At 43.9% G+C, this 15,198-nt stretch overlaps 1 protein-coding gene across 4 annotated transcripts in view; it reads left to right on the top strand.

Annotated features, from left to right (window-relative positions):
• ASPH (aspartate beta-hydroxylase) overlaps positions 1-15,198 on the top strand; it is a 228,333-nt gene that overhangs the window by 132,620 nt on the left and 80,515 nt on the right. For all 4 annotated transcript variants that reach the window (XM_081214293.1, XM_081214294.1, XM_081214291.1 and 1 more), the window contains 2 exons: positions 5,023-5,108; positions 11,932-12,018. In XM_081214293.1, the coding sequence (XP_081070419.1) occupies positions 5,023-5,108; positions 11,932-12,018 (173 nt within the window). The remainder of the gene's footprint in view (positions 1-5,022; positions 5,109-11,931; positions 12,019-15,198) is intronic.

The raw sequence follows: 15,198 nt of genomic DNA, 5'->3' as shown, positions 1-15,198 counted from the left end.
CCTAGGTCTACTTTGAAAGATTATTAACATGATTTAAATCAACTGAAAATTAGAAGTGCAGGATTTGTTCAGAGACCTTAAGAGAACCATTTGTAGAAGAAGAAACTGAGGCCCAAAGAGCCTGAGAGAGTTTGCTCCATCCTGTCACGAGCCCTGAGACCCCACTCCTGTTTCTGCAATAAGACCACATGTTTCCCCAGAACAAGAAGGAACAGATCTGTGTTTTTTAACAATTGGAAAAATTGCCTTAGGCTTTTTATACACTTAAAAATAAAAATAGTCATGATAGGAATAAACTTGAATTTCAAAGAGAGGAGCAATATTAGCAGCTATTAAATAGGAAGGTTTGTGAAAAGAAATTTTATGGGACAAAGTCATTTCTCTTGGTAATGAGTGCTTTGAGATTTTTAATATTCTATTTTTCGTGATGATCCTGAAATATGTTGACCCTGAGTACAGCATGGCTATTTAACAAACATTTTAATGTTAACTATATATTTTGGATGTCCTAAGCTGCCAATAGTTTTTTTCTTTCCCCCTGTAAATAATCCTCATGTTAACTTTGACAGTGGAACATGGGAGATGTGCTTGGGAAAAGTGCGGATGCCAGCAGTAACCCTCTGCTCAGGTGCTCGCCAGGCTTTCCTGGTCCTGCTGTCGTCCTGCTGACAGACACTTCTGCAAAACCAAAGCGAGCAATTGAGAGACATAAGTCAGTGCTGGGTGACACGGCACTGACTTCCACCATTTATAAATCCCCATCTTAGCCAAATGTCGATTAATTTCCCATGTCTTCAGCACGTATGCTAACATATCATGGCATGCTGTTGAATCTGCCCACTAGTCACTATTTTTTCAGTCTCTGCTTTAGACATATTTTTCAACAATAAGGGGCCTTGGGGCTTGGGGGGAGGGGAAGAGAAAGGTGGAATAAATAAAAGAGAATACCAATTTTTTAAAATATTTAAAGAGGGCTTCCCTGGTGGCACAGTGGTTGAGGGTCCGCCTGCCGATGTAGGGGACGCGGGTTCGTGTCCCGGTCCGGGAGGATCCCACGTGCCGCGGAGCGGCTGGGCCCGTGAGCCATGGCCGCTGAGCCTGGGCGTCTGGAGCCTGTGCTCCACAGTGGGAGAGGCCACAGCAGTGAGAGGCCCACGTACAGCAAAAAAATAAATAAATAAAATTTAAAAAATTAAAAAAAATAAAATATATAAAGAATGATATATGTATCACATCTTCTTTATCCATTCCTCGGTCAATGGACATTTAGGTTGCTTCCATGTCCTGGCTATTGTACATAGTGCTGCAATGAACATTGGGGTACATGTATGTATCTTTTCAAATTATGGTTTTCTCCGGGTATATGCCTAGGAGCTATATACAATGGAATATTACTCAGCCATAAAAAAGAACAAAATAATTCCATTTGCAGCAAATGGATGCAACTAGAGATTGTCGTACTGAGTGAAGCAAGTCAGACACAGAAAGACAAATATCATATGGTATCACTTATATGTGGAATCTAAAAATAGGGTACAAATGAACTTATTTGCAGAATAGGAGTCACAGATATAGAAAACAAACTTATGGTTACCAAGGGGGAAGGGGTGAAGGGATAAATTGGGAGATTGGGATTGACACATACACACGACTATATATACAATAGGTAACTAATAAGGACCTACTGTTTAGCACCGGGAACTCCACTCAGTACTCTGTAATGGCCTATATGGGAAAAGAATCTAAAAAAGAGTGGAGATATGTATATGTATCACCACTTCACTTTGCTGTACACCTGAAACTAACACAACATTGTAGATCAACTATACTCCAAGAAACATTGAAACTATATTATATACAAGGAATGAAATGAAAAAAGTGATCAAAGTGTCAGCTTTATTACTGATAAAAGTCGAATTGAAGAACGGGACTTAAATGAGCAGGAATGGTAGGTTTCATAATCTTGAACCCAAGAATTGGACATACCCGCCCACTCCAGGCTGTGGAGAGCACCCCTCGTTCCGCCCTGTGGGTGGGGACCCCTCCCTGCAGGATGTGGCATCCGCTCAGCGCATTAGTGGTACACATCCTGGGGGAAGGGAAGGGGCGGGACTGAGCTACACAAGCTTGTTGCTTCCCCCTAACTCAGTGATCAGATAAGTCACACTGCCTCCCCTGTGGGGAGAGGCAGGAGGCTAAGATCCTTAGGAAACTTCCCTCTTTTTGGAAACCATTCAGGTGGGAAATGTAGGTGGGAGAGGGGAGGTGTTGGAGGACGGACAGAACGAAAAGTGCCCACTGAACTGAGAAGGCATCTTGAGACCCAACAGCGAGGCAGGAAGCCCTGTGTAATCAGTGGATCAATTTATTACAGGGTAACTTACAGGGTGGGATAGGGCAGAAAATGATCTGGAAGCATTCGCAGAGGCTATGGCCACTGGGACAATTTGATAGTTAACCTGGGGTATGGGGTGCATGGAAATACGGCGTGTATTCCTAAGTCAAGATTTATGAGTGGGTAACTAGTCTTGTGGGCACCCGGAATGCGCCAGCAAAGGTCTTCATCATTGTTTGGAGACTAACAGAGCATAGAGGCCACCTGGTCCTAATGATGATGAAACAATATCTATTAACTCTAAAGCCCCTGACAACAGAGAAGTGATTCACTGCACAGTACAGTCCTGGGTAGTGTCAGTGGAAGGACAGGAGAAACTGTCAGGGCCCAAGATGGCATCGGCCATGCTAACAGCCATATGGGAGGTGTCAAGGGACTGACCCCTTTGAAACCTCAGTGGCCACATCTGTGAAGTTAAGTTCCCCATGTCCAAGAGGTTGAGAGAATCAAAGGAGATATGGCCTGGAGACCGGCACACAGTGAGTGCTAAAAAAAATAGTAGCGATGACTTTCAGTCTTCGGATAATTCCTCATGTTCCTTCTTCTTTACTCTGGTCACATACTGACCAGGTTTGTTATTTGGAAACAGATGAATACAGTGCCATCCTCTGAAATAGGGCAAATCCGAGACAGAACAGATTTGTGAGCAGTAGTGAATTTCACTTTGGATCTGAGCTTGAAGCCTCTGTGTCCATAGGCACTTGGATTTATGATTTTTGTATTTCAGGAGACAATTAACTAGTTAATATGTAGCTCAGTTTGGAAATTAAACCGTGGAAGCCCTTTAGAGGCTGAAGACTGACCCTAATGAGCACAACATGCTGGGGAGACAGGAGGAAAACCAGGAGAGCGGGCAACACAGAAGTCAAGGCAAGGGACCCTTTCAGGAAGGAGGGAGGAGTCCACCGTGTCCCATGCTGCAGGGGGGCCAGGTTGGATGGGAGAAAAAGGAACAGGGGGACTTGCAGAGATGGCCATAAGCATTATTAGCTCTCAGATACGGAGCACTTACTGTATGTTGGTCACTGTGCTAGTTGCCCACGTGCAATATTATTCAATTCTCAAGAACACTGCCCCACGTTAGAGATTAGGGAAGCGAGAGTCGGAAAAGTCTACCACCAGCTTGGCTTAGGTCACAGAGCTGGCACAGGACAGAGCTGGGACTCAGGCCCCTGCCATCTGACTCTTAACCACTGAGGCTCCTTCCTTCTGGACGACTCGCTTTTGCCCCCGTGGTGGGTGGGGACAAGAGCCCTGTGGGTGGAAAGGGAGCCTCGAGGGAGGGGAGGGGGGAGAGGACGGCGAGTAGGGGTGGGAGGCTGAGGTTTGTCCTGGTTGGTTGGTTTGCTGGCTTTAGGATGGTGGAGACTTCAGCACTAGGAAATGTGGACAGGGGCTCAGAGGAAAGCCAGAGTGAGGAGGCCTACGGAGGAGGCGATGCAGACAGCGGAGTGCGGGCCTGTGGGGCAGGGCGGGGAGTGACCTTAGGACGGAGAACCCCTCCTCCTGCACCTGGGGACACAGCACAAGGAACTGAATGTGTTGGTTTAATGAAGGAGCATTAAGGAAGTTCTCCTCTGGCTGCTCTCATTTCTCTCTACCTGGAACATCCGGCTTACCCTTCAAGGTCACACCTGGTCATGCTCTGAGCCCTGAGACAGGATTATCTGCTCTGGGTCCACCCCGCAGGCCCTGCCAGGTGTGCACCAGCAGGCCCCAACCCTCCCCTGCTGGTCGTGACTTCAGGCTGAGTCAGCAGGAGGAAATTCAGGTTGCATCAAAGACATGGTGCCACTCTGCAGGGGCTTATGGTTTGAAAAGGGACCAGGATAAGTACATAAAAGTCCCATATAATAGGGGGAAGAACCACACACACACAGAAAAAAGCCATATGCATGGTGCTGAGGACTTCAGTCGTGTGACAGAGAGAGAAAACAGCACTTCTGTGAGTGATGTGTGGAGTGAGTGTGGTTTTCAGCTGGTTGTTGAAGGAGGGGCATGTTTTCAACTGACAAGGAAGAAGCCATTTTACTTGGAGAAAGTAGCCTCAGAAATGGCAGAAAGCTTATTTGGGGACTGAGGGGTGGTCCCATCTGCCTAAAGTATGGAATATGCTGGAATTTAGGTCCAGGATGCAATGGAAGGGTCTTGAGCCCTAGACTAAGAAATCCTGCTCACTTGAGTCCCTCGAGAGTAATTTCCTACTTTTATCTGATCATGAAACATTGTGGGTGTGTTCAAAGACAGTTGTAAGCAGCCTTTGGGGCTTAGCCAAGGAGTTGATCCTAAGAGTTTAGAAATCATACCTACCATTTTCATTCCAGAAATTAGGTCACTATCCTGAGAGTTTCAGGATACCAGAATGCACCCAGTCTCCCAAGAACACCTTCGAGCATTTGAGAAAAAGGTCCCTGACCGTCTCCCTGTGGTTTGGCAGTTACTGACTGGGTCATCCTGGGGGTTGGGAGAGCCGTGTGGGAAGCTGAGCCAGGAGTGTGCTTGGTTCTCCAGTTATAGGCTCAGGACCAATGCTAGGTTTCTTACTACTTTCGTAAATCACTATTCTCAAGAACTATTTCTAGACAAAAACATAAAATAAAAATTAAAAACCTCTTTTTTTCTTTCAGTGAAGAAGAAGAAGCCTAAACTCTTAAATAAATTTGATAAGACTATTAAAGCTGAACTCGATGCTGCAGAGAAACTCCGTAAACGGGTAGGTGGTTGTTTTGCTTTTCGCAGGAACTTGCGATGGTTTCTTTGTTAAATAAACTCAGCCATTACTGTTGATTTGTTTTTTAAAAAAACTGTAAGAGAAACAACCTTTGAATAGAGTGGATTTTTCCCCAGGCACATCAGCATTTCACGTGAAGTGAATCAAATGAAAAGAAAAACAGCAGCTGTAATGGCCAAATAGAAATAGAACCTTACCGTCAGGCCAGCCGACTTGGGTGTCAGCCCCTCCCATCACAGTCTACTTTGGTAGCTTTGGGCAGATCACTTAGTTATTCTGAGCCTCCGTTTCCTTATTTTAAAAAATGAGACTAATACGTGCTCTTCCTACTTCCTACTTGGTCTTTTCCAATGAGATAAGAGATTAAAAAAGAAGCATCAGTACTGTCAAGTACCATACAAGTAGCGGTTTTCATTTTAAAGCAACTCTATGCAAAAAGAAAACATAGGTTAGTCCAATACTCTTAGGATACTTACTGTTAAGGTGAAATGATATTAGATTTAAGATTCTTCTCACTTGGGGTTAACCTCACGCACCTCCAGTTTCCAGGGTGACTGATGTTTTGCTTTGTCATCAGTTAATTTGAAATATTATTTGCCTTTGTTTCTGGATATTACAGTTTTTGAAAAGTCAATTAACACTAGATTGAAGTTATCTGTTCTCTTAATGCCATCATACTCATGTAATTGTTGGGCCAAATATTTATTATAATGTACTTAATGGCATCTTCACTTAATCATCTACAGGCATACCTCATTTTACTGTGCTTCACTTTATTGTGCTTCATGGATATTGCGTTTTTTACAAATTGAGGGTTTGTGGCAGCCCTGTATCAAACAAGTCTATTGGTGCCATTTTTCCAACAGCATTTGCGTGCTTCGGGTCTCTCTGTCACATTTTGGTAATTCTCGAAATAATTTCAAACCCTCCACCAGCAAAAAGCTTATGACTTGCTGAAGGCTCAGATGATTAACAATTTTAGCAATAAAGTATTTTTAAATAAGGGATGTGCATTGTTTTTCTAAACATAATGCTATTGCACACTTAATAGACTATAATATAATGTAAACATAACTTTTATATGCACTGGAAACCAAAACATTCCTGTGACTCACTCTATTGTGGTATTCGCTTTATCGTGGTGGTCTGGACCCAAACTTGCAAGATCTCTGAGGTCTGCCTGTAGTTGTTTCTCATGAAAATTTCTTTCTCTACTCTGTACTTGAATTTATACTTGCATTTTAAACTATTACTCATTAGTTTTCCTGTAATGTGGTTTTTAATCAGTAGACATTAGCTGAAAAAAAAAAGGAATAAGGGGACTGTCATAGGTAAGCAACAACAATAAAAACACCCGAGTTAGGCACTGAAGTGGGACAAGAATGTGCTTCCCCCCATATTTATTGGAAAAGTCCCAACAAGCATGGCGACGTCTGTAACTAGCATTAGACAAGGTTCCCAAACCAAAGCCTGGCTCACCCTGGTCAGCAGCTGATACAAATGTAGTAACTCCAAAGAATATTGCAGCAAAGTCTTTGTTCACTAAATTAACATCGAATGATTTCTGTGTCTATCTTGTTTAACTTTATAAAATGCAGCCATCTACTATTTGTTGAAAATTTGCATTTCTTAATAGAAACGAAGCAGGAATCTTCTTTTTCTATCACCTTGTTTGGCATTCTCCACTTTCTCTGTGCTACATGCCCTTGATGAAAATGGATGCCTATTTCACCGGTGACTTTAGGGATAAAGAACAAACAAACAGCTTTAGAGAAGGATTTTTATGTAATTATAATGAATAGTAGAGAAGGGCTCAGTTATCAAGGGGCAGATAAGTCAGTGAAACATAAAAATGCTGGAACAATCCATGGGGTATTCTCCAGTTCTCGCTTATTTGGAGAAATTTTGATGCTTTCTTCAAGGAGCACCGTGGATCTATAACCGGGTAAATAAAGGAGGAAGAAGAGCCCACAGAGGCAATTCTTGCTTCTGAAACAGCAGGGAGCCATGTTATTGACTGAGTCATCAGCGTAATTACATTTTTTAGGGTTGTTTTTATAGCTGGTAGTTTTAAATAGTGCAACCGACTCTACTGGGATTGCTACGTCCATAAGGCAGCAATGGTCAGAGGAGGCCTGATCTCAGGCCACACCCATGTTTCAGAAACTATGTGACATGAAAGTACGAGGTCACTTTAGTTTTCCTGCAAAAATGCATGGATCATATTTTAATCATCAATTTTTTTTTTTTTTTTTTTTGCGGTACGTGGGCCTCTCACTGCTGTGGCCTCTCCCGTTGCGGAGCACTGGCTCCGGACACGCAGGCTCAGCGGCCACGGCTCACGGGCCCAGCCGCTCCGTGGCATGTGGGATCTTCCCAGACCGGGGCACGAACCCGTGTCCCCTGCCTCGGCAGGCGGACTCTCAACCACTGCGCCACCAGGGAAGCCCAATCATCAATTTTTTAAAATAATATTTATTGCTTAAAACTCCTCCTTATGCCCCAGAAGAAGGATTTGAAATGATACACTGAAATATTCGTTCATCTGTCGGAATTAGTTTTTATTATTGTATCATAAGTGGAGAAAAAGAGAGAAAGAAGAGAAAACTTAATAAAGTCAGAGTAAGTGCGACACACGGAAGTTCACACCACAGGCTCTAAACGGGGCTGGGAAAGAAGTAAACTGCGTGCAGAGCAAGGAAGGGGTGTGGATCACACTGTCGGATGGATAGTAGTCCTCAGAACAGCTGTTCTGCACCAAGTCCAGAGAGGAACCTTACGCCATAGATCTTCATAAAGGGCCCAGTGATGGACGGCACAGTCTCCTCCCTAGTGTCACACCCGCGGGTTCTACGTGACCTCCATGGGGTGTGTCCTAATGTCCTTCAGCGCAGCCCGCTGGCCTCATGCCAAAACGGGGTGGGTGGGGTGGCGGGCGGGGTGAGGCAAGTACATGTCTCTCCAGTGAACTGTTTGGTCCTGGGATAAAATGTAAGCTGTGTTGAAGAACAGATGATTTTCAGGCAGTTCTTTGTGAGCACTCTGTCTTGTGGTTGAGTTTTTTAAGAAGAATTGCGTAATAGTATCAGGAGCTATATTCTCCAGCAGGAACCTGGGGAAGGGAAATTTTTTTCAGACTAAAAAGCAAACACGTTAACTTTGCCAGACAGCTGAGGTGAGGGCAGGGCTGATGGTCCCTTAGGAAAGGCACAGAGCATCTGTGTTAAGGGATCCAAAGGATGCCTACGACAGAGCCAACGTGTTCCATTATTTTTATAACCTTGATGGCCAACTAAGGAAGTGTTAAGCTGGAAAAAATACTTTCACAGAGTTGTTATGAATATTGTTAATCCTATGGTTTAAATCTGGAAATGGTGCATTCAGCATGATTTTCACAAAAATAGCCTCAATATTTGCAATTTAAGTTGTGTAAGTCATGTGATAGGCTAAAAATAATCCGTCCAGAGATATCTGTGTCCTAATCCCTGGAACCTGTACATGTTACTGTGTTTGGAGAAAGGGTCTTTGCAGATATGATTAAGTTAAGGGTCTTGAGATGGGGGATTATTCTGGGTTATCCAGTTGGGCCCAAAATTCAATCACATGTTTCCATATAAGAGAGAGGCAGAGGGAAATCTGATACAGACAAAACAGGAGAAGGGACACACAGGAGAAGGCAATGTGAAGACAAAGTGGAGATTGGGGTGATGTCAGGAAATGCTGTCGTGAGGCAAGGAGCAGATTCTCCCCTAGAGCCTCTGGAGAAAGAACGGCCCTGCCCACATCTCGATTTCAGCCCCAGTGAAACTGATTTTGGACTTCTGTTCGCCGGAACCGTGAGCAAATGAATTTCTGTTCTCTTAAGCCACAAAGTTTGTGGTCATTTGTTACAGCAGCCTGAGGAAACTCATACAGGTTAGTTAGAAGAAAGTCACACGGAGAAGGATATTTAACATGAATTCTTCATCCCTTACAATCACTCATGGAAGAAATAAAATGGTGGTTTTAGAAACTGTTATCCAAAATATACAAAAAACTCATAAAATTCAATGATAAGAAAAATAGCCCAATTTAAAAATGGGCCAAAGACCTTAAAAGACAACTCACCCAAGAAGATATTCAGGTGGCAGATAAGCATATGAAAAGATGTCCACCTCATATGTTATGAAATGCAATTTGAAACAAAATGGATATTACTACACACCTATTAGAAAGCCCAGAATCTGGAACACTGACACCACCAAATGCTGATGAGGGTGTGGAGCAACGGAAACTCTCACTCATTGCTGGTGGGGATGCACAGTAGTACAGCCACTTCGGAAGACAGTTCAGCGGGTTTCTTACAAAACTAAGCATACTCGTAGCATACAGTCTAGAAATCTTGCTCCTTGGTGTTTATCCAAAGGAGTTGAAAACTTAGGTTCTCACAAAAACCTGCACATGGATGTTCATAGCAGCTTTCATAATTGCCAAAACCTGAAAGCAGCCAAGATGTCCTTCAGTAAATGAATGGATGGATAAACTGGGGTACGTCTAGACAATGAAATCTGATTCAGCACGAAACAGAAATGATCTCTCAAGCCATGAAAAGATAGGGAGGAAGCTTAAATTCATATTACTAAGTGAAAGAAGCCAATCTGAACAGGCTACATACTGTATGATTCCAACTATATGACTTTCTGGAAAATGCAAAACTATGGAGACAGTGGATACATGTCCTTATACATTTGTCCAAACCCATAGAATGTACAACTCCAAGAGTGAACCCTAACGTAAACTATGGACTTTGGGTGATTTCAGTGTGTCACTGTAGGTTCATCAGTCTTAACAAATGTACCACTGTGCTGAGCGACGTTGATTATGGGGGGAGGCCGTGCACGTGGAGGGGCAGGAGGTATGTGAGGAAGCTCTATACTTTCCTCTCAATTTTGCTGCAAACCTAAAACTGCTCTAAAAAAATAAAGCTTTAAAAAAGTTAATATCATGAGAGACACAGCATATTTTAAATAGCGATACAATGATTTCTGACAATAAATATAACTTAGAGAATATGTTCCTGACTTGATTTATCTCAGCCTTCAAGTCCTCGTTCTCTTTGCATTAACCTGTCCATCAGATAAGAGACTTACCTGGGGCACGCTTTATTGTCTCGTGTGGGCTCACACATCCTCCCCACGCTACGATAGTAATAATCATAATAGCTACCATTTTTCATTGCTTTCCATGCATTCTGCAGCGGCTATAAGCATTTTATATATGTTATCAGATTTGACCTTCCCAGCAGCCCAACAAAGTGATCAAGTACGCTCATTGTACCCATGTCACAGATGAGGCATATAAGGCAAAGTCGTAAGTAACTTGTCAGGAGTCACACGCCTCCTAAGTGGTGAAGCCCAGGGTCTAGCCAGTCACTCTGGCTCTGGAGCTTGCACTCATGACCACTCCTCTGTGCCTATACTGTCTCCCAGACCCTCAGTGCCACTGATGGGCATGGAACAGGGAATAAGAAACCTCCTTCTTCCATGAGTTTGAGGAACTTTAATATGGATATTGCCTGGCTCTATTTAGTCAAGTTGTGGAGAAGTAGGTATCAGTAACGATCAGGTAGTACTGTATGGTTTGCTGAGCCCAGCCACGTCTGAGGGGTAAACTCTGTTGCTGTGAAAACTCGCTCAGTGAGGGTGACAACGGACAAACCACAGTGAGCTTGCATTTATGCGTGGAGTGAATGGATTTACGGATTGATAGGCAGCTGAAGTGGTGGTAAAGTTCAACTCAGAAAATCCATCTCCATCGCCCGGTTCCAATATTCTGACGTGCTGCCTTCCATTAGACACCAGGGGATGTGTGTTTCTCCTTGTGGATGGACTGCGAGGGGGAGAGGGTGCCTCACCCCCGTGCCAAGACCCTCAGCAAGCTTACCTGTTACGCATCCCCCATTTCCGCTTGCACGGTGGTGGTCAGAGACCTACCACAGGTGCTTGGACCAGCTTCTTAAGGGCCCGCGTGGGCTTTCGGGGGAGGGGGGTCACATGACAAGGAAGCAGTGGGGCGCCCCAGCAACCCGGTGAGCCGCATCGACCCTCATGTTCAACGGGTGACAACGTCGGCGGCCAAGTGGCCCTGTCATCCTGCGTGCTTATTCCCTGCCGACGGTGCCCTGCTCATTGTGGACCCCAGGCATTCCTGCTGCTAGCAGTATGCTTCCCCCAACTGAAATCCTGAACTGTTTTAAGAGTGCATGTGGGGACTGTACATATAGAGAGAAAATGCAATTTCTTTGTTTTTCTTAAAAAATTTTTTTTCTAAATAAAAAATAAAAAGGGAAGCCCTCTTTTTAAAATTTTTATTGGACTAGAGTTGATTTACAATGTTGTGTTAGTTTCAGGTGCACAGCGAAGTGAATCAGCTTTACATATACATGTATCCACTCTTTTCTTTTCAGATTCTTTTCCCATAGAGGTTATTACAGAGTTTGAGTAGAGTTCCCTGCGCTCTACAGCAGGTTCTTATTAGTTATCTATCTTATATATAGTAGCGTGTGCAATTTCTTTAACAATGACTCATAGTACATCATTTGCCAGGTATCTACCTTTTAAAAAATAAAGCGTATTTATGTTCATTTCTAGTTTTTTGTTTGTCATACTGCAGTTAATTATTTAGAATCTTAGGATAAAATTGTCTTAAACTCAGAAAGGAGTCCAGGAAATTTTGACAAAATTACTTGGTGAATATTAAATAACTATATTGAATAACATTATGCCTTTGAATATATTGTATGTATATAATTGCCTCTTCCTAACAGGGAAAAATTGAGGAAGCAGTGCATGCATTTGAAGAACTGGTTCAGAAGTACCCTCAGAGTCCAGGAGCGCGATATGGGAAAGCAAAGGTATGCTGAAACCTTGCTACTTAGGACACTGTTTTGATGTCCTTATGCTCTGTAAAATTGGATTTTCAAACCCAGTATTTGCATTTTATTTTTCCTTTCTAACTTGTATAGAGAATCAATTTCTCATGCATATACATAAATTCAAGCAAGAAATACAGTTTTAAATAAGACAATTAATTATTGCTATTTTGTATCGTGAATTTAGTAACACTTTTTGCTCCCCCTCCATCTGGCTTCTCTCCGGTTTTGAAAAGAAAATAAAGAATAACACTTTTGTCACTGATTTCCCATCACCCTCACGTTTGTTCCATTTAGACCCACCACCTAGTTTTTACTTCAGGCTCCTTAGAGGTTTAAGAACCTCATTTTATCACTAGAGGTTGCAAAGTGTGCTTAGAAAAGACTTTTAAAATATAAAGTGGGATGGACTTTGTTCTCTGTGTAGTTTCTGTCAGCTGACTCATTTCTTATCCCTTACCTTCTCCCCAGCGCCTTCCCCACCTTCTCCTTTCTTTCTTTTTTTTTTAAAATTAATTAATTAATTTACTTTTGGCTGCATTGGGTCTTCGTTGGGTTGCACGGGCTTCTCATTGCAGTGGCTTCTCTTGTTGTGGAGCACGGGCTGTAGGCTCAAGGGCTTTAGTAGTTGTAGCTCTCGGGCTCTAGAGCGCAGGCTCATTAGTTGTGGCGCACGGGCTTAGTTGCTCCGCGGCATGTGGCATCTTCCCGGACCAGGGCTCGAACCCGTGTCCCCTGCATTGGCAGGCGGATTCTCAACCACTACCTTCTCCTTTCTTATTGGACTTTCTCCATCTTCCAGCTCCTCAATTCATGAAGCTTTTCCACGTCCTTCTGTAGCTGGGAAACCCTCCGTGGGCCACATTGTGTTTTAGGTCCTGGGATTTATCATGAAGAACACTCTCGAGGTCTGTGTCCTTGTGGAGCTTATATTCCAGTGGAAGATATTTTAAAAGTTTCTTACTCAAGTTTTTTGTAGTGAAAGGCCACTCTGTGGCAGGCCCTATTCTAGGCACTGCAGGCACAGCCATCAACAAAGCACATGGTGTTTTCATTGTAATGGAGAAGACAGTGCATGAGACATAGAAGAAAGTCTCTTGCTTGCTACTGGATACTTTGTCAGGAGACAAAAATAAAGAAGAGCACAGCCATAGGGTGTGTGAGGGGGTTGAAATTTTGGATAGGGTGGAAGGAAAATATCTCACCGAGGAGGTGATGTTCGAGCAAAACCCTGAAAGTCTTTATAAATAAATATATATTTAAAGAATATTAGAAGGGTTAAAAACAAATGTATTAGAACATCTTACATGATAATACATGCCATAGAGAAAAGAAGGTCATGGAATACAGAACATGTTATTTTTGTAGGTGGTGTGATTGAGAGTGACACAGCAAAGGCCTCCCTAGGGAGGTGACAAGTGGCTGAAACATGTCAAGGTCGAGGAAGGAGCTGTCCAGGCAGAGGGGAAGAGCGGGGGCAAAGGCCGTGATGCAGGGAATCAGCCTTGGCTTGATTGGAAGGACAGGAGCAGGGGCGTGCTGAGGGAGGTGACATGGGGCAGGCGGGACCAGGGCCTCTCAGGTTGTATTCTCTGTGCGCTGGGGGCCCTTGGAGGGTTTGTGCGTGGGTGTGCCCGTCTGGTTGTTTTTTTGTTTTTGTTTTTGTTTTGCGGTACACGGGCCTCTCATTGTTGTGGCCTCTCCCGTTGCAGAGCACAGGCTCCGGATGCGCAGGCTCAGCGGCCATGGCTCACGGGCCCAGCCGCTCCGCGGCATGTGGGATCTTCCCGGACCGGGGCACGAACCCGTGTCCCCTGCATCGGCAGGCGGACTCTCAACCACTGCGCCACCAGGGAGGCCCTGGTTGTTTTTTTTAATAACGATCACTTTGGTTGCTTGGTGGAGAGTGGATTCTGGTGGCACAAGTAGAAGCCAGAAGAACAGGAGACCATTGCAGGTGCCCTCGAGATGCACTGGCTGAGACTGTGGTCGTGGCCATGGAGACGGAGCAGTGGACAAGAGCAGAGCTGAGAGGTCTTCATGATGGATTAGATGTAAGGGTCAGAGAGAAGACTCGAGGGTGACTTCGGGTTTTCCCTGCCATGCGGCTTGCTGGGTTCCAGACCAAGGATGGAAACCAGGCCCCCTGCAGTGGAAGCACGGAGTCCTAACCACTGGACCGCCAGGGAATTCCCGACTTCAGGGTTTTTGGTTAAGCCATCTAAGGAAAGGATAGTGCCAGGTTCTGACCAGGAAGACTGGTGGAGGAACAGGTTTGGGGAGGTACAAAGTCAAGCATTCGCATTTGGTCCTGTGAAGTTTGAGATGCCTATTAGAGACGCAAGTGCACGTGTCAAATAGACCATCGGAGATATGTAGTCTGGAACTCTGGATAAAAGCCAGGGCTAATGTACAAATGTCAGGCAGTAAAGCTCCTCCAGCCCAGCCTGGCGGGATGAGACTGTCAGCCCTGCTGGGAAATGGCAGATGCAGAGCTGCAAAAATTTTCCAGACCCAGGAGAAGCTGACAACAGCCATTTGGAGGGGGCAGTGCTGTCACTTGTGGGTGACACCCACACGGAAACTAACACATCTGGAGATAAAACGAGTGTGCTTTGCTCTGGACTAAAGGTGGCAACCACTCGAAATCCAGATGCTCACATTCTTCCTCTCTCCCCCTTAAAAGCTTATTAATTCAATTTGTATTAATTCAGTTTTAATAAATTAAATTTGTGAAAATTTACTGCAAAGAAGTTCCTTTTATCCATGGTGCAATACAGACTAGGTTTAGCAGACAGCAACTGTATCATTTCTGTAAATTAATTTGGTCAGTAATCCTCCAAAATTGCTAAATTGTATTGCTTTTAAGCAAGAGAGAATATATTTATTACCAAAAGATGGTGCCTGTTCAGATAAGTGATGTGCTTTGCCACTAGTCCCGGCAGTCATTTGATTAAGGAAAAGCATATTAACTCGAAAGAATAATGATTGGGCCAAATGCTCATCATGGCAAAAATGTTTCATGCTTTAGAATTTTTCTTTATATGTGATGTTAATTGCGGGTACCCAAGTCTAAATAAATGCAATACTTCTTGCACGTGGCACTTGCTGTATTTATACCCTTATTTATGGTCAGAATTTGAGATTTATGCCTCAGCAATA

The sequence above is a fragment of the Mesoplodon bidens genome, assembly GCF_964165515.1.
Source record: "Mesoplodon bidens genome assembly, chromosome: 16".
NCBI classification, from domain to species: domain Eukaryota; kingdom Metazoa; phylum Chordata; class Mammalia; order Artiodactyla; family Ziphiidae; genus Mesoplodon; species Mesoplodon bidens.
Note: the sequence above shows the minus strand (reverse complement) of the source record. Positions and strands in the feature narration are given on the sequence as shown.